Here is a 26,268-nt window from a genome sequence, read left to right as displayed (position 1 = left end):
GCTCAGCCTGCAGGGATTTATGGATGGGATGGGCTGGGAGACTGGAAAGGGCACAAGCAGCATCCCTGAAGGTCTTTATTTTGAAATTCTGTGGTTTTAAACAGGAAAAAGGTTTGGTCACAACCAGGCAAAGCAGCTGAAGAAAGACTGAAATTGCTGTGAAAAATGTGATATAAAAGGTTGTTCTTTGTGGATTCATTTCGTCTGAGGCAGGGCAAGAGCTTCTGCTGACCAGGAAGGTTGGAAATCCTCTAAATTCAAGGTGCTTTGAGGCATTTTTCAGCAAAATTCCTTTGCTTTCACCTGCTGAAGCTCCTTTCTGTCCTGGTCTCGGTACTTGTGCCAAACCCTCATTACAGGCCTGAGTGTGCCCAGCCCCAAACAACTGCAGGGACCCCAAACTGTGCCACAGAAAATCAAAACTCGGCAAGTTTTCCATGAAAGAGATGCAGAAGGGAATTGCCACCTTACCTCTGGAATTCCCTCCTCGTTTCCAGGCTCACACCCGGCAGCACAGGGATGCCTGGGGACAGCACAGCACCGCTGAAAATTTTTATAAAAACCCCAAAAAGTGCCTTTAAAATGGTGAATTGCTGTTTGCCACTCAGGGCTGGAGGAGTAGCTGCAGCCTACAGATGCAGTTTGAGGCTGCTTTTAAAAACTTCCATGTGGGTGTTTGCCAAAGGAGCTTTTTAAATTTTTTTTTAATATATATATTTTATTTTCTTCCCTGCTCGTGAAACAGCTGACTTTTATTCATATTTACACAGTCCCTCAGAAAGCAAATGAAAAACTCTTCCTGAGAAGTTGCAAAGTATTAAATTAGCCAAAAGTAAATGTTATTTTTGGAAAACAAGTTCCAGGTGTGGCTGCCAGACTCCTTCCACCCAAAGCTGCAGCATTTAAGGGAACAAAAGAGCCTGGATGTGACAAAAGGAATGTCACTGCTTTTGAAATAAAAACAGATTCTGCTCTCAAGCAAAAGCTGTTCGAGAGCCATTTCTTTTACCTGGATGCTTTTCCCAGGGCTGGCAAGGAAATCAGGGGGCTCTGGCAGCCTCCCAAGCCACTTCACAGTCACTCACAATGAATAATTTGTCATTTTGGATTTTTTTTTTATTTCTATTTTTCATTCTTGCTCTCGCCAATCCTTTAAGATCCCCCATACACATTTATCATCACATGCCTTCCTGTTGGAGTTTGTTTCACCCTGAAATGCCCTGACTCCAGCAGTGCTGCACTTTTTAGTGGGTCCTGACTTGCCCTTTAAAGAAATTATTCCTTTGAGGAATAAAACACCCACCTTGACTAGAGAGCTGATTCTCCCACTGCATTAATTCTATTAATTAATTCTATTTCCTTCACTCCAATTAAATATAATTTCTACCAGCACAAGAGATCCATCTCACTGTGGCCACACCCTCTCTGTGAATCCCTTAGGAATTAATGAAATTAATTATTAGGAGTAATAATAATAATAATAATAATAATAATAATAATAATAATAATAATGAGCTGGGAGTTTTGAGTGCTGGTACCAATTTATTGATTTTCATCCCAAGAGGAGTTGCTGCCTGCCTTGAAACAACTCCACCATCCTCAGCTGCTCCTGGAAGCTCCTCCAGACACAACACAATCTAAAATATCAGTGAAAAAGGATAAATCATCATTAAAAATCATTAAAAATGCTGCACAGCACATGGTTCACAGCACAGCCTGGGCACAGTTAAAGTTAAATGTGGATTTATCAGGGCTGGATGCTCTGTAACAAACCTGCCTGCACCCCTGCCCTCCCTGAGGTCTTTCCTAACACCCCAGTGGGTGCACAAAAGAGTTTTTGTAGGGTTTGGCAGAGCCTGGGGCTCCCCAGGGTCACTGAGGAGCTGCTGGGGTGAAGTTCTCCCTGGCATGGAGAATTCATGGGTTTCTTGACCTGTGCACGTGTCCCACTGGGGTTTTGGACCTTGCCCTGCATCCATCCCTCCCCTGGCCTTGGAAATCCCAGATGTGATGGCATCGTTTGAACTGACCTCCCCAAACCTGGCTCATTCTGCACTAGCTGGTGCAGCCCTCCTGCTCCTGCTCTTCCTTCTTCTCCTTTTCCTCCTTCTTCTCCTCCTCCTACTCCTCTTCTTCCTCTTCCTTCTTTTTCTCCTCCTGCTGCTTTTCTTCCTCCTCCCCTTTTTCCTCTTCCTTCTTCTCCTTTCCTCCTCCTCCTCCTCTTCCTTCTTCTCCTTTCCTCCTGCTCCTCCTCTTCCTTCTTCTCCTTTCCTCCTCCTCCTCCTCTTCCTTTTCTCTTTCCCTTTTCTCCTTCTTCTTCTCCTCCTGCTGCTCTTCCTCTCCCTTCCCCTCCTTTTCCTTTTGCTTCTCTTCCTTCTCCTCCTCCTCCTCCTTCTCTTCCTCCTGCCCATCTTCTTCCTCCTCCTTCTCCTTTTCGTTCTTCTTCTTTTCTTCTTCTTCCTCCTCCTCCTCTTCCTCCTGCCCATCTTCTTCCTCCTCCTTCTCCTTTTCATTCTTCTTATTTTCTTATTCTTTTCTTCTTCTTCCTCCTCCTCCTCTTCCTTCTTCACTTTCTTCTCCTTCTCCTCCTCCTTCTTGTCTTTCTTCTCCTTTTCCTCCTCCTCCTTCCCTCTCCTCCTCTTCCTCCTGCTCCGGGATCTCCCTTTGTTTGCCGAGAGCAGGGCAAGGTGCCCCGGGTTCTCAGAGCTGTGAAGGCTCCGTGGGACTGTGCAAGCCCAGCAGGAGCTGTCAGAGGGATGGCAGAGGGCTCCTCGGTGCGAGGCAGAGCTGCTGGGTGCTCCCCGTGTTTCATCCCTGGAGCACTGCTCAGGGCTCTGCTCGAGGAGGAAGGCACAGCTTGGGCAGCAGATCCCTTCTCGTTCTCCATCAGTCTGTTCCCCTGGCTCTGGCAGGCCCCTGGCTGCCTCTCCCTGCTACAAACCTTCCTCATTCAAAGCAGCAGACTGAATTTTGCCTTTGCTTGGCAGGAAAAGCCATCAGGCCCTGCTCTGGAGGGTGCAGACTTGGGCAGCAGATCCCTTCTCGTTCTCCATCAGTCTCTGTTCCCCTGGCTCTGGCAGGCCCCTGGCTGCCTCTCCCTGCTACAAACCTTCCTCATTCAAAGCAGCAGACTGAATTTGGCCTTTGCCTGGCAGGAAAAGCCATCAGGAGTGGAGTTTGAGCTGCTGAGCACAAATCAGTGTCAGGGCAGGGAGGGACACCCGGCCCCGAGCTCTGGCTGAGCAGCTCAGCTTTGCTGGGAGCTGCTCCCTCCAGGAACTCAGCAGTCAGATCCCCCCACCCTGCTCAGGGATTGGGATGGGGAGAGGCTGGGTGGGAGCAGGAGCAGCTCCAGCCTCAGAGGAGGAACTGACGTTGCAGTTTTCGCCCTGCTCATTTTCCAGTAAATAAAGAATTAAGGAAGATTGCTGGAAATGTGTCCATTCAGGCAGCAGCTGAATTTCCTGTTAATTGCTTTGGGAGTGAGGGAGGAGGGAGAAGTGTGGAGACATCACAATGAGTGCCTGGTGAGGACCCAAACCCTGACTCTGCACATGAGCTGCTCGGGACAGAAATAGAGATGTGCTCTCACAAACCCGTAGTTAGTGCCATAAAAAATAAACCCATCTCTCGGGGAGACAGAGAGTGCAAACTAATTTACCACGGCCTTGTTTTGGAGGAAGGAATGCCACGAGCAGTGCAGCCCCAGTGCCCCCAGTGGCTCCCACTGCCCTGGGGCTGGAGCCAGCTGAGCACAGGGTGAGGAGGAGCCTGCTGTGAAAAGAACCAGCCCAAACCACAGAAACATGGGATGGTTTGGGCTGGAAGGACCTCAAAACTCATCTATTCCACCCCTGCCATGGCAGGGACACCTTCCACTGCCCCAGGGTGATCCAAACCCATCCAGCCTGGCCTGGGCACTGCCAGGGATCCAGGGCCAGCCCCAGCTGCTCTGGGCACCCTCCCAGGGAGGAATTTCCTCCCTGCATCCCACCTAAACCCACTCTCTGCCAGCTGAAGCCATTCCCTGTGTCCTGGCATTCCTGTAGAAGTCCCTCCCCATCTCTTGGCTCCCTCCAGATTAACCCTGTCCGTGCCAAGCCTGGCCCTGTCCCTGCCTCCCCGGGGCTGCTGGGACACCTGGAGATGCTGGGGATTCATCCTGGAGCACCCAGGGAGGGGGAAGGAGAGCCTCTGCTAACGTCACGCCTTTCACAGCCAGCCAGCACAACCAGGGCTCTGAACAGGGAAGCAGGAAGCCCTGAGCTGACACAATCTCCTGCCCTGTTATCTGCACCTTTGGTTTATTGATCCAGCTTTTGTTTATTTCAAAAAAAAAACACAAAAAGGTTTTGTGTTTGATCAGGCTTTTGATCTGGAGGGGGAACATCCGAAGAGAAAAGGGCACCAAAATCTTCTGTCAGCACCACCTTTGCAGACCCAATAAAAGCTCAGGGCAGCACCAAGGCAGCAGATGCAGCACACAGCTTCTCTGTGTGATCCTGGCTCCTCCACAGCCAGTCACACTGCACTGCAATCAGCCTTTTCCAGCAGGAAGCTCCCATTTGTCACTTAAAAAACCAACTCGCTACCAAGAAAATCCATCACGCAGTTGTTTCAGCTCTGTGTTTCTTTCCAGGCTTTTGTAAAGCAGATTCTGAGGCCGTGGAGAGAGGAATCAGGTGGAGGGAGGGACCCTGGGAGGGACCCTGAGGAGCAGTTCCAGCAGAGGCAGCTATACTTCAACCTGCTGTGGGTGACACTTGGAGATGGAGGCTCCACATCCTCGTTGTGCAGGCTCCCAGGGAAGCACACGCAGGGATTTTTACAGGCTCTCTCCTAAATCTTCCTTGCTGCATTTCATTGCTGCCACTGGGAGTTTGTTGGTGCCTCCTGCTGCAGACTCTGCTGCATCTGCCCAGCAGCCCCAGGACAGCCCTGGCTGGGCTGGCCCTGACCCAGAGCCCCTGCCCCAGCTCTGCTCCTTCCTGAGAGCTCCCAGATCCCTCCCGTGCCTTTCCTGAAGTGCAAACCTGAGGAGAGCACTGGGGGAAGGATTCCTTCCCTGCCCTCCACATCCCACCTCTGGTGAGCACTGCTGCAGGCTTTGCACCAGCTGGGGGCTCTGGGATTCCCTGTTCTCTGGCTGTCACCTCCAGGTCCTTTTCCATGCAGCACCTCCCTTACTGATCATGGAATCCCAGCATGGTTTGGGTTGGAAGGGACCTAAAGCCCAGCCAGTGCCACCCTGCCATGGCAGGGACACTTCCACTGTCCCAACCCCAGTGTCCAGCCTGGCCTGGGCACTGCCAGGGATGCAGGGGCAGCCCCAGCTGCTCTGGGCACCTGTGCCAGGGAACAGCTTCTCCTCCAGGCTGAGCAATCCCAATTCTCCCAGTTTTTCTCACTCCTCTTGGCCTTTTCTCCATCCTCTCCTCGTGCAGTCAGTGACAACTGCCTTGGCACAGCTCATCCTCAGCAGCTCCATGGATTTCCTCGGGAAGATCCTTCCCAGCAGACAGCCAGGGATGAGCACAGAGCCCCAGAGAAAGCCTCGGGAGGCTGAAGGGGTTTTGCACTGACCCTGCTCCTCCCTGCTCCCTCAGGAGCTGTGGGATCAGGCAGGTCCCACCCGAGGCTCAGAGGAGGCAAATCCCAGCTCCTGGCGTGTCCCATCTGCACCTGGGGGATGCAGACCTGTCCCTGCAGGTTCCCCTGGCTGCTGGGGGATCCTGGCAGTGGGTCCTGCTGCAGGGCCACCCCACAGCCACCTCTCCCCAGGCTGCTCCTCCTGCTGATGAGCACCTAGCAAATCCAAAGCTGGGGTTTGTTAGGTGCTCATCCCCTAAAAATGCTTCCACGAGCCAAGACTGGAGCTTTCAGTCTCTCCTGGGTTGCCTATTTTTGGATCCTTGATCTGGGCTCTCGTTGCTGATTCTTTTTTTGTGTTTTTTTTGAAATAAACAAAAGCTGGAACAATAAATGTCTGGGCAAGCAGAGAGGGATCAGAAGTTTGCTAAAAGGAGGGGTGTGGAATAGAAAGGAATTGCCTGGGCAGCACTGCAGAGCCAGAAGACCTGAGCTCCTCTGCCAGGGAGAGGAGGGGAGGGCAGGGAGCCCTTGGGATGCACAAAACAGGGATGAGCCACAGAGAAACCTTAATCCAGAATTAATCTGCTGCCACCAGTGGCCTGATTGCTAATAACAAACAGTGGGCTGTGCTCACAGCCCTTCCTCACGGCCAGAATTCCAGGCACAGGAGCTCCTGGCTGCTGGAAACCCTTCCTTTTCTCCAAGCTTTTCATCTCTGAGCTCACAGTTTCCCCTCTCCCAGATATTTGTGCTCACACTGCCCTGACCTCACCCCAGCCTGTCCCCCACAGGTGAACAACCCAGATTTCTCCTCCCTTTTAGCATTTCCGTGGTAAATGGCTCTTCCGTGGAGCAGGAAAATCCTGAGCTGCACAGGCAGAAGGAAATCCCTTCTTCCTCCAGCTCCCAATTCCCTGGTTGTGCTTTAATCATCATCCCCCAGCAAGTTCTGCTGTATTTTATTAAAAGCAAACACAAGTGCAGAAGGGCTGCTTGTTTTCCTCCCTGAGCTGTAATAGAAGGGATCTGATCAATAAAACAGCTCAGCCAAGCAGAGCCCGTGGAAAACGAGGCGCTCATAAAAGGCATCTTTGCAATTAGTTTTTATCAGCTCCATGATTTTCTGCTGACCAGGGAGGCTCCTAGACCCGGAGCAGCAAGGAGATGCTTGCTCTGCACTTCCCTGCTGGCCCTGGGCTGCAGAGCAGGCTGGGCTGTCCAGCCTGGCTCCCACTGGCAGATTTTGGGGTGGCAGAGCTCAATCTCCTGTGCCTGTGCCTGTGGGTGCCTGTGCAGCACAGCCTGGAGCGCAGAGCCAAGGACACGGAGGGGAGGAAGGCAAAGAGGACGAGGAGGGAAAGGGAATTTCATTTCCCACAGCAGAAAGGAAAGGGAACTTCATTCCCTTCATTTCCCCAGCAGAAAGGAAAGGGAACTTCATTCCCTTCATTTCCCCAGCAGAAAGGAAAGGGATCTTCATTCCCTTCATTGTCCCCTGAGAAGGGAGAGGGAACTTCATTCCCTTCATTTTCCCCAGCACAAGGGAGAGGGAACATCATTCCCTTCCTTTCCCACAGCAGCCTGGGCTCGGGGTGCTGCCCCTGCCCCAGGACCTGCTCTGCTGTCAGATTCCCCCTCTGCCCCCTGCCCAGCTCTGTCTCTCACCTGCAGTTTGGTGATAGCTCAGCAGATTTTGTTCCTTGGAGGGTTCAAACTCTGTCTTCCCCAGTTCTGACTCGACCATTTGAGCCCAGCAAGGTTACTGACACAACATTCTGGTGGTTCTTGCTGTTCTTGGAAGATGCTTTGCCTTCATCCTTCACCCCCTGCTCATTGCTATTTCACAGATTCCTTTGGCCTCCCTTATCAGACACCTACATGTTCTAATTCCTAATTTATATTCATTGCTGCAACTTTCCCTTCTTTTTCTGGGGACAGTGTTGACTGGGTTTGGGTTTCTATTTTATTTCCCTTTTGCCCTTCTCTGCTGAATGATAAAAATTCTGCTTGGCAGTTTCTCCTGTTAGGGAAAACATGTTTTTGTAACAATCCCATGGAGGGCCCATGAAGGAAAAACATGTTCCACTGCCTTGGCAAATCTAAAATCAGCTGCAGCCTTGAGTTCTGCCAGACAGAGCTCTGAGAGGGGCTTCAATGGGGGCAGCCTTGGCCTCAGGGATGTCAGAGCAGCCATAAAGAGCCAGATCACCCCAAACATCCTCCTCAAGCTCTTCTGGTCCCTGTGGATCCAGCCTGGCTCTCCCCTCAATCATTTCCCCACCAGGGCCCAGCCCAGCCCCTGTGGCTGAGCTGAGGAGCCCCAGAAGAGCCAGGACACCTCAGAACATCCTCTGGGGTGATGAGCAGGGAGGAGCTCCTGTGCTGGATGCTGAGCTGCAGCTGCACCCCTCGAGTCCTCTCGGGGAGACCTCTGAGGAAGGTTTAATTGTGACATTCCCGATGGAACAGCAGCCCTGGCACACCCCAAAATGGGCATTCACGAGGCCAGAGCACCCCTTCTGCACCTGGGGAACGGGGTTGGGCCTTCCATGGGTGCTCTGAGAGCACCTCAGCTGCTGGCAGGGATGATGTGGGATTTTTGTGCTTTTCAGGACCCCCAAGCACCAAGGTGGAAGCCTCGGGCAGGTTTGGGCACAGCACAGAGAGCAGAGAGGAGAGGGTTTGGGGGCTGGGCTGGGCAGGGGAGCCTGGCTGCAGCTGGGATGGGATGGGATTGGGATGGGATTGGGATGGGATTGGGATGGGATTGATGGGATGGGATCAGGATGAGATTGATGGGATGGATCTCCCAGACCCCATTCTCTGAGGTGCTGGCTCTGAGCAAAGCTCCCTGATGCCAAACAAACCTGTGGGTGAGAGCCTTTGCAGATGAGGGCAGGGGAGGAGTGGGGATGAGATTCCCTGAAGGCAGGGCTCTGCACTGCTGCCTCAGCTCGGGGAAACACAGAGCCAGAGCAGCAGAATGATCTCCCTGCTCTGCCTGGTGCAGGAACAGCTCCAGCCCCTGCTGCCAGCCAAACCCAGGCACTGCTCTGCAAAACCAGCTGGGAATAACCAAACCCTCCTGCTGCAAAACCAGCCAGGACAGAAACAGGACAGGGCAAAATCATCCAACATCACCCAGAGAGGGGCTGAGAGGGGCTTTTCACGCCCATCTCCCCGTGCCAGGCTGGGGACAGGACCCTGTGGCCAGGGTGACTCTCCAGAGCAGCTGGCACCCAGCAGCATCTCCTCAGGAGCCCCAGGGCACTGCACCTCCAGCGATCTTCTCTAATTGTTTCCCTAATCACATCAAATTGCCCAAGCTCCGTGTGTGCTCCTGCAGAGCAGTTTGCTCTCCCCCAGGCCCTGTGTCTCTCCCTGCAGCCACTCCCCGGGGCTGAGGGGGCCTGGATCACATTATGGGCTCTAATAGAAATGAGTCTAATGGAATTACACAGCAAGGCCAGATTAAAGTCGGCTGCCTTGCAAATCCTGGGCTTGGATTGGCGTTAGCTGAGGGAACGAGAACATGGATCATCCCTCTGCCCCAGCTGAGGCAAAGGAAATGTCTCCCTGACAAATAATAATGTTATAAAGGTAGTCCCACAAAAAATGCACCAGGGAATGCCAGGAAACAGAAGTGCGAGGAGTTACATGCAAAAGCCATGAAGCATTTTCCCCCCTTTCCCATAAACTGCACCACAGTGAGCTCTTCACACTCTGCTTCCTCAGGGATCGCCGGGTTTACAAAGAAACATTGGCGCCATTTAATCGGGTATTGCTCTTTTTAGAAAGAGGTTTTTTCAGAGACTCCCTAAGGAATGAGGGACAGGAATGACAAGGTCAGAACAGGGGACATCTCTAACCTGACACTCATCAGTGCCTTGCTCTGCAAATGGGCAGGGAAGCCCTAAGTGGATTTTGATTAGAAGTGTTCCCAAGAGAGATTTCCTTTAACCCCAGAACTTGGTACTGTCCCCCCAGATTTTAGCTACGGTGTTCTCAGGATTGACACCAACATTCACTGCAGCCACAGAATCCCAGAATCATTTGGAAAAGCCCTCCCAGCCCATCCAGTGCCAGCTGTGCCCATCCCCACCCTGTCCCCAGCCCAGAGCCCCCAGTGACATCTCCAGGTGACACCTCCGGGGATGGGCTCTCCAAGCCTCCCTGGGCAGTTCCAGTGCCTGGGCACCCTTCCCATGGGGAAATTCCTGCTGATCCAACCCGACCCAGCCCGAGTCCTTGTGGATCCCCAGGCAGCTGAAGCCAGGGGGGCTCCTCAGTGGAATGACAGATTATTTCCATTTTCCCTCTGTGAACAAACCCACCCGGGGGCAATCCTGCCTCCCCTCCCTGCACAGCAGCAGGTCTTGGGGGGGGCTCTCTCCTGCTCTTCCCTCAAACACGCTCAGGGAGCATCTCCAGTGTCACCGTGGGATGTGCAGGGCAAGGTGCTGCCTCTCACCCCCTCCTGGCACTCCTGCCACCCCCTCCCACTGCTCCTGCAGCAAGCACAGCCCACAGGGGCTCTGTCCCCACGGGGGACACTGGGCTCCTCACCTTGTCCCCTCCTTGTCTGCAGGAGCAGAGGAGAGTGGAAAGCAGGACAGAGCTGTCCTCAAATTCCCAGCTCCTCTTCAGCCCCACTCCCACCAGGTTCCTGCATCCTCCACCCCACATCCAGCTGCGTCTCCCCTGAGTTCCCCTGGAAGCTCCTTCCACAGGCTCCAGGGATTTCCAGCCCCAAGGGCTCAGCCCGTGCTGGCTGGCACCTGTCCCTTGCTCTTTGTCCTGCCCGGGACTTCCTGGAATACCTGGAAAAGGGGAGCAAACGTGGAAAACTCGAGGCATGCCAGCTGGCTCCAGAGGATGGAGATGAGGAGGAGGGGGAGAGGCAGGAGCACTGCTGGCACTCGCAGGAGCACAGTTGGCACAGAGGAGCTGAATGTTCGATTTGGAGACTTCCTAGAATGAGCCAACAGGCTCAGTAGAGCACTCTTACTTTTAAATCAGTGTTTACAAAGTCCCGGGCAAACTCAACTATTTCTGTCTGTCCCCAGACAGAGCCTGCTTGAGGAAATAAGACAAACACACCTTGGTGTGGAAGGAGTTATTACCTCAGCAAACCCAGCCTGACTCATGTTTGTTTTTTAACGGCGTTGTTGGACAGCACTGCCAGAGCCAAGGTCAGGGAAGAGGCAGAGGAAGATCTCAGAGGAGAGGAAGGTGCTGCTGCTCCCAGCCCATCTCAGCAGTCCCCATTCCTGGTGGGAATGCTCCCTGTTACCTGGGCACACCTGCTGCACACCCCTGGACAGTGACCTCAGCCAGGCCATCAGCACCCTCTGCTACACGCACAAAATCCAAACGATCTCCTAAAAAGCCCCACCCTGCCTTTGCCAAGCAAAACCACCCAACTCAGTAAAAGGGGACAGAGAAAAATCCTCCTCCTTCAAGAAACACCGGGCAATATTCCCATCCAAAGGAAAGTATTTTGGTTTTAAGAAGAAATGAAGTCACGATGGCATCACACATTTCAGGGCACACGCCAGGCTCTGAAGCTGGCAAACCAGGGCTTGGCTCCTTCCTCAATGCCCTCAAGCAGCACAAACTTGCAGCTGGGTAATGTTTTAGTTACTCACCCTTCTATCAAGTTTCTGAGGGTGAAGTTTGTTTTGGAGCCACGGGAGATGCCCAGGGCTTGAGGGAGTGACACAAGTGACACAGCTCTGTCTGTGCCCGAGTGGGAGCCACAAACCGGCTGCACTCCCAGCACCTGGATCAAAGCACCGGCCTTGGGCAGGACTCCTGGAGCCTCCCTCACCCCGGAGTGGTTCCGAGCAAGCTCCAGCAGCAAGGAAATGCTCCAGCCTCAGCGCCACGAGCTCGGAAGGGAGGCAGAGCTGGGGGAGCCCAGCGTGAGCCGAGCCTTTGCACTCTGGACCCTGGCACAGAGCTGCCCAGTCCTGGAAAACACCTTCTTCCCCACAGAATCGCACAATTGTTCAGGCTGGAAAACCCCTCTGAGGTGCTCGGCTGCAGCCGCTCCCCAGCACCGCCAAGGCCACCCTGAACCGTGTCCCCAAGCGCCACAACCCTCCGGGGACAGCCATTCGTGCTCGCTTAAGCGAGGTTTGCCACCCGTGCAGAGCCCGCCGAGCCTCCCCTCCCGGCGGTGCCCCGTGCCAGGGGCTCCTGCCCTGTGCCATCCTCGCTCCCCTTCCTCCCGCGGCTCGGTGCTGCCCATTCCAGCGCTCCGCTGGGCAGGCCCATCCCCATCCCCGCTCATCCCCGCTCATCCCCGCTCCCTGCCAGCGCCCGGGGCTCTGCCCGAACCCGCGGGACACCGGGCACGGCACACGGGGGACACGGGCACGGCACACGAGGGGACACCGGGCACCGCACACGGGGGACACAGAGCACCGCACATGGTGGGGGACACAGAGCACTGCACACGAGGGGACACAGAGCACCGCACATGGTGTGGGACACCGGGCACCGCACCCGGGGGACACAGAGCATCGCACATGGTGGGGGATACGGGGTACCGCACCCTGGGGGGACACTCAGCACAGCACCCGGGGGACACAGAGCACCGAACCCGGGGGATGTCCGGCACCGCACCCGGGGGACACGGGGTGGGTGACACCCGGCACCGCAGCCGCATCCCCGCCCGCATCACCCCCGCGCTGCCGAGGGGCTCTCCCCGGGAACAGCCGCTCCCGGAGCGGGTTTCCCCATCCCCGCCCGCTGCTCACCGTGGCCGGGGCAGAGCCCCGCGGCTCCCCCGGCGCGGCCGCTCATGCTGGAGACGGAGCAGGGCGGCTGCGGGCGCTGCCCAGCGCGAATGTGGGCTCTGTCCTGCCCCAGGTGCGGATGCGGGATCTCTCTCCTGCCCCAACTGCGGATGCGGGGCTACGCTCCCGCGCCAGGTGCGGATGCGGGCTCTGTCCTGCTCCAGCTGTGGTTGCGGGCTCTCTTTCCTGCCCCAGGTGTGGATCCGGGCTCTCTCCTCCCTCAGGTGCAGATGCGAGATCTCTCTCCTCCCCAGGTGCGGGTGCGGGCTCTCTCTCCACCCCAGGTGCGGATGTGGTCTCTCTCCTGCCCCAGGTGCGGTTGCGGGCTCTCTCTCCTCCCCAGGTGCTGTTGCGGGCTCTGTCCTGCCCCAGGTGCGGTTGCGGGCTCTGTCCTGCCCCAGGTGCGGTTGCGGGCTCTCTCTCCTCCCCAGGTGCGGTTGCGGGCTCTCTCCCGCCCCAGGTGCTGTTGCGGGCTCTCTCTCCCGCCCAGGTGCGGATGCGGGCTCTCTCTCCTCCCCAGGTGCGGATGCGGGCTCTGTCCTGCCCCAGGTGCGGTTGCGGGCTCTCTCCCGCCCCAGGTGCTGTTGCGGGCTCTCTCTCCTGCCCAGGTGCGGTTGCGGGCTCTCTCCCGCCCCGGGCTCCGCGGGCTCTCTCCCGCCCCCGGCGCGCCCCGCACGGAGAGCGGGGCTGCCCGGCTCCGTCCCCGCCCCGCCGGGGAAAGCGGGGCCGTCCCCCCGGAGCCCGGGGCCGAGCCCGCCCCGTGTGCCCGGAGCCGTGCGAGCGCGGTGGGCAGGGCAGCTCTCCCGTTATCCGCGCGGTTCTCGCCGCTGCTTCTCCCTCGCTCTCGGAGCGCCTCCAGAGACCGGCGGCTTGGTTTGGTTTGGGCGCTCGTGTGCAGAAGAGAAGTGGAGCAAGCCCGTCTCACTGTAACTTGCTCGATTGGAACGGCTTCTTAAAGATCTGAGGGGTTTTGGCAAAGATCTTTCAATGGATTTCTCAAAACAAACAGAAAATGGGCGCTATTTCCAAGCACGAGTGCACGGTATTTCACTGCAGCATCAGTCCAGCTCCTCAGACATTATCGGAGCTTTGGCAGCTGAAATCTGGCCCTGACACCCTTAACAAAGCTCCGTCTTGGCAGAGCAGGACACCACAAAGAGCTCATCAGCTGAGCTTTTGAAATCCCCATTGAAATAACCCCAGCATCAAGCCAGGACCTGGGCAGCTCCTTCTCCAGGTGTGGCACCTTCACCTTTCACTGGAGCTGCACTGCGGGGTTTGGGGGTTCAGGCTGCAGGGCCTTTGTACAGTCACTGCAGGGCTGGGGTTTCTCAGACATCACTGGGTCACTGCGTTCACAGCGAGATCCAGAGCACACTCAGGGTCAGAGATGTAATTTATTTTTTTTTAGAGCATTTCCGTGCCCTTTAACCACAGCTGAGGTCCTTCCCCTGGAAAAGGGACATCTCCACTTGTGTGTGGATGCAGGAGAAACCAGAGCACCCACACAAGTGCAATACCTGCTGCTTGCTGACAAAATACATCAAAAAAGTAAATGTGTATTAAACACGTTATCAATTTGTTTGATAGGACTCGTTTTTTAAGATCTGGGGGGTTTTGGCAAAGATTTTTCAATGGATTTCTCAAAAATTTGGTGTTATTTTCAGGGCAGTGCAGGCAAACACCACCCAGGAGTGTGTGCTGCATGTGTTTGTCCATCACTATAGAAACTGAAAGACAGAGAAAGAATAACATTAACAAAAGTAAACCCCATCCAATCCATGAAGAAACACCCTGTCACAGTGTGGATTTTCTCAGATTCAAAGGACCAAAACCAAAGTAAATGAAGCTGGTCTGGGTGGAGCTCTTAAAGAGTTCCTGAAACAATTTGGGTTTGCCTGTGTTTTCCTCTCCATGGTACTGATGTGACATTATTCCTATTTACTCATGGTAGACACCAGTGGTAGCTACTCACTAGTGCAGCCCCTAGCTTTAATGCTGAACTGATGTACAAATTCTTCATGGAGCAAACAATTCTTCCTGGTGAGACCTGAGTGCTCAGAGCAGCTCCTCACCTGCCTCCCAAGGAGTTCCCAGCCCTAAAGGGAAAAAATGGCACAAAAGGGAAAAATGAGAGTGTGGAGCCCTGAGCTGAGCCCACGCCGAGTTTGCAGGAGGGGGAGAACTGGGGCAGAGTGGGTTTGTGTGCTCTCCTGTCAATGCCTGGGTGGGCTGAGGGCCCTGGGCAGGGGTGAAGCTGCTCAGGGGAGGGTTTGGGGCCTGGAGAAGGCAGAGCCCAAGCCCCTCCACCCCTGGCTGGTGTGAACCATGCTGACCCCAGTGCTGTCCCCAGGGTCCATCCCACCCCCTCTCAGTGCAGCTTCCTCTCCAGGACTGGCAAAAGTTTATTCCACCTCAATGGCATGCCTAAAAAAAAAAAAAAGGATTTAAATTTTGAAACAGGAAAATTAGAAAGTATTAGAGAGGGAGATAAAGCACTGGAGCTTGGGAGGTTTTTGGGTTTTTTTTCCCCTGTTTTTCCTCCCCTCCTCCTGCTGTAGCAATGATGAATCCCAAGATCTGGTTGAGAAGGAGAGTGGCTGAGTGATTCATCGGGACTGAATCACAGCCACTCTGCAGAGGAATCCTCTGCTGCTGCTGCAGGTGCAGCTCCATCGCTGCCCCCCAGGAGCAGGGAGGGACAGGAACGCAGAAAAACAGGGAGAGCAGCCCTGGGTGGGCTCCTCTGAGCAGCCCTGCTCTCCTTGCCCACGTAGGGGGGATTTTATCCAGAAGGGAGACAAAATACATTGATTTTCCGAGGGTTTTGCCCACTGCTGGATCACGCAGCCTCCCACTCCCCCGGGGAAGAAGTTTCCTTCTGTTCCTTTTGAAATGCAAGCTTTGCCCTCCCTCTCCGAGGATCCCCCGCTAATCCTGGGATGCAGCGGCAATTGGCACCCAGAGCTAGGCTGGAAAATCGGGATGCAGCAGCTGAATTCCTGGGATTCCCCAGGCTTGGATTTTCTGAGAGACATCAGAGGAGAGGCAGGAGAAAAAATTCTGCTCTGCAGCTGATTTCCAGCACCAGCTGGGTTGATGCTTGTCCTTACACGGAATTTTGTCTCTCTGTTGTCACCACCTCCTCTCCTCACATCATTCACGCCCAGAACTCTCGGGATTGCCAGGAATGCACATTCCCACACTCCTCAGCCAAGCCGAGGTGGGGACCAGCTCCAAACTGAATGGCCAGGGAGAGGAAGGTCACCCTGGTGATTCCCAAACCGACAGGTTTTCAATAATCCAGCCCTGCCCTCCCTGGCTGCAGAGCACCTGACCCGACCCCACAGGTCATTTACGGCTCTGCCTGCAGACACAAACCTAAATCCCTGCTCAAGGCAGGTCTGGCTTTCAGCTTTACAGCAGAACATCGGGGTCACTTTCAGCAGTGTAAAATCGCTGCTCACAACAGACATTGTTGGCTCAGCTGTCATTGCAGGGGCACGGAATTATTTTGAAAGACTCTCAGAGTGACCCCTGGAGAAATTTGTTACCTCAGGACCAAAGGTGGAACAAGGGACAACGATGTCAGCATCACCTGGAGAGCCAGAGCTGGAGGCAAATTCACCTTTACAATCCCTAGGCTGGAAACTCCTGAACAATCCCTCAGAAATGGAAGGAGGAGACTCCTCCTGGGAGAGCTCTCTGAGTCCTCTCAATCTCTCTCTGTAGGCCACACAAGTGTGACAGAACTTCCCATCCTTTTAACTGTTTGTTTTTTTTTCCTTTCTAAAATCCTATTTCTAATTCCTGAACAATCCCTCAGAAATGGAAGGAGGAGACTCCTCCTGGGAGAGCTCTCTGAGTCCTCTCAATCTCTCTCTGTAGGCCACACAAGTGTGACGGAACTTCCCATCCTTTTAACTGTTTTTGTTTTCTTTCTAAAATCCTATTTCTAACGAACAATCTGCACTTGTTTCTGTGCTCCAGCAAGGAAGTTTTGGAAGGAAAAGAAGAGGAAAGCAGAAATCCCTCTCCTGCCACCCCCCCAGGGCTGAGGGGTGTTTGGGTGTTTGTCCTTCTGCCCTGCAGAGCTCCTTCCCTCCCCTGGCAGCACAGGGATGATTCTGGATTCCCGTGCAGATGAGGCTGTGTGTAATTCCCTGTGAATGCAGATAGCTGATGTGGCTGTGAATAAGAGAGCCGAGTGAATCATTCATCATGGATTATTGATAGGATTCATTTCACCTCTTTTTCTGCTCTCAGGATGCCCACGAGGCCCCCCCTGAATTTATTTCCCCCCTCTTTTATGGAATATTTCTGGAGACAAAGTAGATTAAAGCCGAGTAATTTTTCTGCTCTCTGCTGGGCTGAATGAGATGTTTGCTGCCAGGTTAACCCTTGCAGATCCCCCTGAAGTGTCCTCCCTGCTGGCACCTAACAAAGCAGTTTCCACACTGCTTTTTTGACACCAGCTCTGCTCCATGCAGACCTCCCCGGTGCTGTGTGTGGTGTTTGTGTCCCCTCAGCCCTGTGACAAAGGGCCTGCCCTGGCTGAGCGTGGCTCCCTCGGCCCCCAGCACCAGGGGATGCTCTGGGCTGATTTTCCCCAGCCAGGCCCAGCATTGCTCCCTGGAGATGGCTGCAAACCCTGCTGCTGTTTCCATGGCAGCACGCAGCCAGTTCCACTTGGGTTGGGCAGAAAACCAAAATAAACCTGCAGAGAGATCTCCCCCTGCCCACCCCTGGCCTTTGGGGACCCTGTGGGGACCCTGTGGGGACCTCAGGCTGCTGCTGTGGCTTTGTCCCCTGAGCTGCCTGGGCTCTGTGTGAGCAGGGGCTCTGCTGCCTGCGGCTTCTGTGAGATGCAAAACCAATTTCCCAAATCCTTTACCTGCTAGGTGAGGCAACATCATTTCTGATTATTAATTCCCTATCAAAAAAAAAAAAAAAAAAAAAAAAAAAAAGGAAAAAGAAGGAGAATTCTTTATTCAGAGCTGTCCAAAGAGGTGAGAAGAGCCTGCAGTGGTTTGCAAACCCTTCCTGTCAACCCCAGAGGTGAAACCAACCTGCCCAGGGCAGGGGTCCTGAGCTCAGCTCCTTCCCAGGATGGTTTTTCCTCATTTCCTCTCATGTTTCCAGGCTGGCACCCAGGGATCTGCAGCACAGGAGCTGAGCCAGAGCTGCCCAGCCCAGAGCTGTGCCACCCACGGGTTTAGGCCAGGCTTTGGTAAAACAGACTCAGGGCTGTTCCCCTCTCTGGCTGGGGCTCAAAGGCACAGCTGGATTTACACAACCAGCCCTGGGTCCAATAAATGCAGAAGACAATTCAGTATTTGCCCTTCCAGGAAACAAACACCGGGAGCTCCCCACCCAAAATTAACTCACCTCTTGTGCCACGTTTAACCTTCAGCCATTTTCACGTCTCCTTTCTGCAGTTTCCACCCTGCTTTGGGCAAAATGCACTGCAGTAAGCACAAAGCCTTGAAGGGAAAGGCATCCTGCAGCTCCCCAGCCACAGCAGGGGTTGGAGCTGAAAGGGCACAGAGGATGGGCTGGGCACAGGGAGGGAGGGCTCAGCAAGGGGAGATCACCTCTCAGCAGCAGCAGCTGCTGCCCCTCTCTCTGGGGCCACACACAGGTGTTTGCAAAAATGCAGCTGCTGGGGTGACAAAAAAAAGGGGGGAAAATATAAAAAATATAAAGGATTTGTTGGTTGTGGAGCAGCCACAGCCAAGGGTGTGGGACAGCCCCAGGGTGGGGACACAACGGGGCCACCCTGTGGCAGGGGACACTCGGTCACCAAGAGCCCTCGCCTGCCCTGCTGGGGGAAATGCCAAAGCCTTTCAGAAATCTGGGAAAAGCAGCCCTCGGAGGCAGAAAGAGCAGAGGAATTAGAGCTGGCTGCAGGTGTGAAAGTAGAAAAGTTACAACAGCGCAGCAAGCCAGCAGTATGAAACAATAAATATGAAGCAAGCAATATGAAACAACAGCAAACACTATGACATGAAACAACAGCCTGAGTTTTGGGCTGGGCTGAGACAGACCTTAAGAGTGCAGAAATGGAAGGTTCAAAGCTCAGTAATGAAGTGCTGGGTATTGCTAATAGAAGGCAGACAAGCACTGTGTGCAGCAGGAGTTCCTGTGCTGTTAGGGCTTGGTTAGAATTATCTGTGAGCTTTAGCAATATGCTGCTGGCTAGAAAGTTTTTCAGATGCTCTGGACCAGGGCAATCTTTGGCTGCTGCTGGCAGGGCCTGAGCTGCTGCCACATGCAGTTGTCTCAGCCCGTGCTGAGGCTGATGCTGCAATAAAGGAACAAACCCCAGCAGTGCTGTGCTGCTTGTGAAACCCCACACCCCCTGCCTTTGGGATTCCTCATTTGGGACCAAGCAGAGCTGCCCATCCCGTGCCATCCTGCCCCAGCCTGGCTCGTGGCTCTCCCCAGCTGAGTTTTGCTGCTGGGGAAGGGCTCAAGGGCAGATAAGCACATGAATCCCTTCAGAGCAGTCAGAGAGCTGCAGAAGCAACTTCTTGCCATTCCAGGGGCTGGTTTTTTTCCAGGAACAGGCCCTGGGAGAGAGGAGAGCAGCCCAGGGTGCAGCAATCAGTGTCTGCAGCTCTCTGCAGAGGGGAAGCAATCAGCACCAGCACAACCTTTACTCCTGCAGCTCCCCCGGGGGGAACATCTCCGAGCACCAGAAGGGTTTCAGGCTGTCCAGCTGCTGCTGAGCCATAATTACCAGTTGCACAGTCAGCTCCCACTGCGGCTGACACAGCCCCAGCAGCAAATCCTCTCTCCGTGCCACTGCTGGGTGTTTATAGAGCCCGGGCAGGCAGGGGCACGGGCAGGAGGAGAGGGGAGCTGCCTGCCCGGGGGGACAGCATTTCCTTCCAGCTGCCTGGGCTCCCCCCAGCCCCTGGGGAGGCTCCAGGAGGGTCCCTGGGGTGCAGCCCTGGCTCTGGCACAGAGTGGCAGCTCCTGGGGATGGTCCCCGTGGGAATATTGGGGACTTGGGCTGCTGTCCTCAGCCCCTCCACCAGCAGGAGCTGCCCCTCTGCCCTCACCTGCCCGCTGCAGGGCACCCCAGGCTGTCCTTCCACAGCTCTGACCGTGGGCAGTGCCCCCTGTCCCTCCTCTGCCACATTTCCAGCCCCGGACCTCTCACAGAAAGTGAAATAAAGCCAGCAACTCTGAGTGCCCTGGCAGTGTGGGACAGGAGTGCTGGGGCTGGGAGAGCTGGGCAGGCAGGGCACGGCTGCCAGAGGGGACAGGGGAGGTGGCTGTCACCCCTGAGGAGTGCTGGGTGTCCCTGAGGAGTGCTGGGTGTCCCCTGAGGAGTGCTGGGTGTCCCCTGGGAAGTGCTGGGTGTCCCCTGAGATGTGCTGGGTGTCCCTGAGGAGTGCTGGGTGTCCCTGAGGAGTGCTGGGTGTCCCTGAGATGTGCTGGGTGTCCCCTGAGATGTGCTGGGTGTCCCTGAGGAGTGCTGGGTGTCCCCTGAGGAGTGCTGGGTGTCCCCTGGGAAGTGCTGGGTGTCCCCTGAGATGTGCTGGGTGTCCCTGAGGAGTGCTGGGTGTCCCCGAGGGGTGCTGGGGGTCCCTGAGATGTGCTGGGTGTCCCCTGGGAAGTGCTGGGTGTCCCCTGAGATGTGCTGGGTGTCCCTGAGGAGTGCTGGGTGTCCCTGAGGAGTGCTGGGTGTCCCTGAGATGTGCTGGGTGTCCCCTGAGATGTGCTGGGTGTCCCTGAGGAGTGCTGGGTGTCCCCTGAGGAGTGCTGGGTGTCCCCTGAGGAGTGCTGGGTGTCCCCTGGGGAGTGCTGGGTGTCTCTGGCACTGTCCCCACTGCCCACCTGAAGATCTGTGTCCCCTTGCAGGGTCTCTGCCCTGGGCTGCACCAGGCTGTGCCAAGGCATTGCCAGCTCTGGCTTTATTTCCTGCTGGGCCTTTATGACCCCGCTGGGACCATCAATACCTCTGAAACCTAACTAAAACAGTTTCATTTGCTCCATAAAGAGCCTTGTAAAGGAGATGGTGGCAGTGCTGTTCAAAGGGGAAGGGGGGTCAGGGAACAGGACGTTTTTGTTGCCTTGCTGGTTTTACTCTCCCCCTGAAGTGCCCCATTCCCCTTTGTTCTGGGGCTGAGGGAACTCCTTGGGGAGTTTCCTCATCTGGGATGGCCTGAGAGGATCCTTGGAAAGAGCTCCTGGGAGCTGCATCCCACCCACACCTGGAGCACCTGGAGCACAAACATCCACCCCTCCCTGCAAGGAGAGCTTTGGTCCCTTCAGCCCCCCTGGCACAGCCTTGCCCCAGGCACTGCAAGCAGCCGGGCACCCCATTCAAAATCATTTTTAAATCCATTTAAAATCAGGTTTTAAGCACAAAAAAGCATTTTCCTGAGCACAGGCACAGGATTCCTTTTCCACACACTTTATTTACAGCAGTCTCCCATCCCTGGGCTTCCAAGACACAATTCCCTCCAGCAGGATTTCTTTTGGGGTGGGGATGGAGGATGCTCACAGTCCTTGGCATGGCAGGGGTGGATTGAGATGGGTTTTGGGGTGCCTGTCCTGGCAGGGGTGGGCTGGGATGAGCGCAGGAGTTTTTGGGGTGCCTGTCCTGGCAGGGGTGGGCTGGGATGAGCGCAGGAGTTTTTGGGGTGCCTGTCCTGGCAGGGATGGGCTGGATTGGGTGCAGGAGTTTTTGGGGTGCCTGTCCTGGCAGGGATGGGCTGGGATGAGCGCAGGAGTTTTTGGGGTCCCTTCCCGAATTCCCGGCCCCGCTCGCGGCTCACTGGCGCCCTCCAGCGGCCACGGGGGGCAGGCGCAGCTCCGGCCCCCCCCGGCCCCCCAAACCTTTCCCAGCTCTGCTCCATCCCGAGCTCAGCCCCAAAAAACCCTTCCCACTCTGTCCATCCCGAGCTCAGCCCCAAAAAACCCTTCCCACCTCTGTCCATCCCGAGCTCATCTCTCCCCAAACTCTTCCCACCTCTGTCCCATCCCGAGCATCCTCCGATCTCAGCCCCCCCAAACCTTTCCCAGCTCTGCTCCATCCCGAGCTCAGCCCCAAAAAACCCTTCCCACTCTGTCCATCCCGAGCTCAGCCCCAAAAAACCCTTCCCACCTCTGCTCCATCCTGAGAATCTTCCAAGCTCAGCCTCCCCAGAAAACACTTCCCACCTCTGTCCTATCCCAAGCTCAGCCCCCCCAAACCTTTCCCACCTCTGCCCCATCCCGAGTTCAGCCCCCCAAGCCCTCCCCACCCCTCTGCCCCTCTGGCAGAGCATCCCAGCCCCTCCTGCTCGCTCCGAGGGCACAAACAGCGCCCGTGCTCCCCTCTCCTGGCACCCAGGGCTACAGAGCCACCTGGAAGTTCTGTTCTTCGGGCTCCGGGAGAGCAGCCTGAGTGTCCTTGCTGTCCCCCCTGTGCCAGCGCTCAGCAAACTGCACGGCATCGTGGATGCTGTGGAAGGCCAGCTGGCCCCCAGCGCCCCCCGGCCGGCCAGCCCAGCCTCCCTCCCGCAGCCGCTGGCGGATGGAGGGGTTGCAGTTGGCCAGGAGCACCTGGACGCCCACCTCCTTGTAGTCGTGCTGTGTCTCCTTGAGCACCGAGAGCCCCACGGTGTCTATGAACTGCATGGCCCCGCAGTCCAGGATCAGGGTGTGCATGTCTGTGGAGGGCGGACGGGCATCTCCTGGAGGCCTCTCGGCCCTGCTGCCGGCCTGTTTGAGGCAGCCACAGCTGGTGGCCCAGCAGCTCCTGCTGCTGCCCGGCTCCGGGCCGGGCTGTGCCCGCGGGCGGGGGCGGCTGGCAGCCAGCAGCACGGGGTTGACCCCCGTTTTCTGGTACAGCACGGCCTTGAAGTAATCCTTGTTGGCGTAGTAGAGGGAGCACTCGAAGCGGAAGATTTTGACGTGGGCGATGCTGCTGAGCTGCTTGTAGGCGGCCTGGTCCTCGTAGACCTCCCTGCCGCCCACCTTGCCCAGCAGCGTGGCGCGCGGCCGCTGCGTGCGGAAGATGATGCAGAGCAGGGCGAAGCAGACGCCCACCAGCAGCCCGATCTCCGTGGTGACCAGCGTGGAGCACAGCATGGTTGTCCACCACACCACCGTGTCCAGCTTGCTGAGCTGCCACATCCTGCGGGCGTCGCGGAACTTCCTGAGGCCGCCGCGCAGGTTGACGATGGTGACCACGCCGAGGATGGAGGTCTGCAGCGAGTAGAAGAGCGGGGAGATCCACAGCAGCACCAGCAGCAGCACCAGCGAGGTGACCAGCCCGGACACCTGGGTCTGGCTCCCCGTGGACTCCTTCAGCAGAGTCTTGGTCAGGGCAGCAGAGCTGGCAAAGCAGTAGAAGAAGGAGGGGATGAGGTTGCACAAGCCGATGGCGATCATCTCCTGGTTGGCGCTGACGGCGTAGCCGTGCTTTTTGCCAAAGATTTCTGCCAGGGACACGGTCATGGCAAAGCCGATGACAGCGATGGGCAGAGCATCCAGTGCCAGGCTGGGGAAGAGGCTGAAGTCTGGGACGGTGGGCTTCCTGAAGCCCGTGGGGATGACCCCGCACACAGCGGCCTTGTAGCGCTGCTGGAAGTCAAAGTAGTGGGAGATGAGGGTGGCGACGATGACCACCAGCAGCTCGATGGGGAACGGGGCCTTCATCCTCCCCTTGTAGCGCTCGTTGAGCTCCTTGACGGGCACTATGACGGCCAAAGCCACCAGGCTGGTGAGCAGGTCGCAGATGTTGGTGTTGTGGATGTGCCTGAAGAGGTCCACCCAGGTGAGGATGAAGGAGCCCACGCCCTCGTGACGGGGGATTTTCAGGCCCAGCAGATATTTCATCTGGGAGGTGATGATGGTGAGGCTGGAGCCTGTCACGAAGCCACCCAGCAGGGGCTCTGACAGGTAGACAGCCACGAAGCCCATCTGTAAAACCCCCAGCAGGATCTGAAAAGCAGAGCAGCCACAGCTTTAGCATGGGTGAGAAGGGCTGGGTGGCAATTTATGTCACTTTGCTGCCTCTTTAGCAGCTCTGGCTACTCTGTCTGGGGATGTGCTGAGCATTCCATGGGAGGAATTTGTCTTCAGGAGTTAATCTGGAGTATGAAAAACTAGAGAGACCCACCTTTAACACTCCCCTGTGGCTGGGGATGCCACACAGAAAATCCTGCAAGGTCCCTGCTGCTGCCTCCTCACGAGCAGCCCCACCAGAGCAGCTCTGGGCGTGACTCACTTGGGATGCTCTGAATTTTAGCTGTCCCAGTGGAAAAGCCTGGAATTGCTGTGACAGCTCAGCCTAGGCGGTGGGGACACTGCCAGGGTCCTTGAGGGTGGCCCTTGTCTGCCCCAAACCTGCTCTGAGCTGCCCAGCGGCAGGACTGAGGTGGTGGGAAGGTGGTTCCCAGATCCTTCCCTTCTCCTCTGATCCTGAGGATGTCTCAGACACATCCAAGGACCTGGCTGTCCCATGGAGGAAAACAGCCCCCATTCAGCTGTGTTTGCACTCTTAAAATCACTGCATTCACAAATTCAAGCATGTCACGGTCTAGAAAACTTCCTCAGGACTCTTAAATCTGGCCCAACACTTAGAGGTCTCAAACTAGAGACATTCCTAGGAGGAAACATCACCAGAGTGAACGTTTGTACCTGGTAGAGGCCCACCAGAAAGCTCAGCGACAGGGCCACGGTGATGGCGTAGCAGCTCCGGTCACAGGGCTCCGTCCCGTTCCTGGGGGAGCTGGAGTTGTCCCCGAGGGCAGCACTGCTGTCCCCGTAGCCTGCCAGCTGCAGGTGGCGTGTCACCGACTGGCCCACCATGAGGCACAGCACCCCGAAGGAGCCCACGCTGGCGTGGCGCGACGTGGCCGCGGCCGCGTAGATGATGTTGCAGAAGAAGTTGGTGTAGATGCCGTAGATGGGGTCCTGGTTGGCCAGCAGGGAGTAGGAGATGGACTGGGGGATGGCCACCACGCCCACCAGGAGCCCCGAGACCACGTCCCCCAGCAGCTGGGAGCGGGGGCTGTACTGGGGCAGCCACCCCAGCACGGGCAGCAGCCGGCGCAGCGCCCTGCCCGGGCTGCACCTGCAGGCAGCCCTGGCCTGCTCCACCATCAGCTCCCTGCTGCTGCAGCCGCCGGCATCCTGCTCCTCCAGGCTGATGAAGGTGGCAGGAGCCTCGTGGGGCCGGAGGGAGCCCAGGGGGGCTGTGCTGGGTGCTGGCTCCTGGCTGGACGTGTCCTCCATGGGCACAGGGGAGCTGAGGTGGGAGAGCAGGGGGGGTGAGGGGCTGCAGGCACGAGCACAGGGCTCTGCTGAGCTCCAGGGCTCGTGCCATGGGCAGGTAAATAAATAAACAAACAAACAAACAAAATTAAATTATCTCAGCCAAATCAAACAAAAGCGTTTTCCCAAGGTTGATTAGTTTGTTGTCACTTCTGGAGCTGATTAACCACATCCCCCAAATCAGGAGCACAGCTACAGAGCCCCCACCATGCTCCTTCCCCATCCCTCTTGTTTTGAAACAGAAACTTCACTGAGTTTCAGTGAAATTTCACTCCATTTCACTTAAACTCCTTCTGCCATCAAGACACTGCTACTTAGGCAAAAACTTCTTTTGGAAATGTTAAGATATTCCAAGGGATACTTTAGGAGTCAAGATGTGGGTAAGGGAGAAAATTTGCAAATTAATGTTTCCTTCAACATTACTTAATTTTAAATTGCATTAGTGGCTTGCATCAAACAGGGGCTCCCATCTGCAGAATGAAACCACCCTGCTTTTTAAGGAACAGAGACACCTCCCAAGTCTTTCAGTCAAAATGCAGCTGCACCAAAACACCTTTTTGTAACAACTGAACGACAGACAGAAAGAAAAACACTCCTGAGGGGAGACCCAGCGTGGCTGTGGTTTGGAACTGAACTGGGATGAGGAGAAATCCCATTTTCCTGCCCTGCACACATCACCAAGTCTTACCTCTGGCTGCACACTGGGGCTTTCCTCAGCACCTGGAGCTGCTCCCTGGGCACAGAGCTGTCTCCACCTGGCAGCACCCCTGGGCAGAGGAAAACCTGGCCCAGGTGCCACCTCCCTTGGGATCTGAGCTCCTGAGCCAAGCCATGTCTCTTTTATTTCTGTCCAGGCTCTGCCACCGAGCAGAGCTGTGTTTGGAAAACAAACACCATCCTCAGAGAGTATTTTGGCTGACAACTTGTTCTGGACACCAGGAATGATTGAGGGGGCTTAGAGAAGTGCTCCTGCCAGATAAGGGGATTGCTTGGATCTGGAGAAGTGTTTGCTAAACAAGGGCAATGATGGAAAGAAACCTCCCTGCTCTGCCCCTCTCTGAACTGGGCGAGCTCAGCTCCTCTGGGCTTCTCTGCTCAGGTTTTCAGCTATTCTGGACAAGCTTTTGTGCCCAAAACCAAGAACAAAGCTGCTCCAGAATGACTTTCCTTTCCTGGTAGTTTTTCCTCCACAGAGGCTCTGTGAAGCAGAGAGCAGAGCTGTGGTGACTCAGGTTCTTTCTGGGAGACAGCAGAACTTTGGATGTGTCCAATCTGCACAATCCACATTTTGCAGAGCCTTTTGGCACACATACCAAGGGGCTTTGCTGTGCAGAAACACAACTGGGAAAAGAGCAGGGCGGTATTATTTGGTAGGTAAAGGTGAGCAATTGCAGCAGCAGCCAGGAAAAAAGGATTGTCCATCCCCCTGAATGGAAAGAGCAGCCTCATAAATACCAGCTGGAACTGCTCTGCCCTTGTCAGCTGTGCCAGCAACCTCCACCAGACCTCTGAGCACACACTCCCCCTGCTCTGCCCCCTTCCTTTCCACCTCTTTCCCACTGACCCAGTCCAGATTTTGCTGGGTGTGCCATGC

At 55.7% G+C, this 26,268-nt stretch overlaps 2 protein-coding genes across 2 annotated transcripts in view; both read right to left on the bottom strand.

The window, feature by feature from the left end:
- The window catches only part of HTR4 (5-hydroxytryptamine receptor 4), a 61,429-nt gene extending 48,751 nt beyond the window's left edge, over nt 1–12,678 (bottom strand). Inside the window, exon 1 of the mRNA XM_039701805.1 lies at nt 12,357–12,678. The gene's annotated coding sequence lies outside the window, so the exon portion shown is untranslated. The remainder of the gene's footprint in view (nt 1–12,356) is intronic.
- Nucleotides 12,679–21,607: 8,929 nt separating this feature from the next.
- LOC120498766 (sulfate transporter-like) lies at nt 21,608–25,633 on the bottom strand. Its single transcript, XM_039701861.1, has 3 exons — nt 25,363–25,633; nt 24,039–24,648; nt 21,608–23,339 (listed from the first exon to the last, which is right to left on the bottom strand). Exons 2-3 carry the CDS (start codon nt 24,633–24,635, stop codon nt 21,747–21,749), a joined length of 2,190 nt encoding a protein of 729 aa, XP_039557795.1. The 5' UTR covers nt 24,636–24,648; nt 25,363–25,633; the 3' UTR covers nt 21,608–21,746.
- Between the last annotated feature and the right edge of the window lie 635 nt (nt 25,634–26,268).

Source organism: Passer montanus, unplaced genomic scaffold (genome assembly GCF_014805655.1).
Source record: "Passer montanus isolate IOZ18808 unplaced genomic scaffold, ASM1480565v1 scaffold15, whole genome shotgun sequence".
Taxonomy (NCBI): Eukaryota; Metazoa; Chordata; class Aves; order Passeriformes; family Passeridae; genus Passer; species Passer montanus.
Note: the sequence above shows the minus strand (reverse complement) of the source record. Positions and strands in the feature narration are given on the sequence as shown.

What these genes read in the sequence shown, in the direction of transcription:
- LOC120498766 (XM_039701861.1), bottom strand. Translation starts at nt 24,635, where the DNA reads ATGGAGGACACGTCCAGCCAGGAGCCAGCACCCAGCACAGCCCCCCTG. An exon ending in TTCTGGTGGGCCTCTACCAG is followed by an intron (nt 23,340 to 24,038) that starts GTACAAACGTTC and finishes TCTGCTTTTCAG; the next exon opens with ATCCTGCTGGGGGTTTTACA.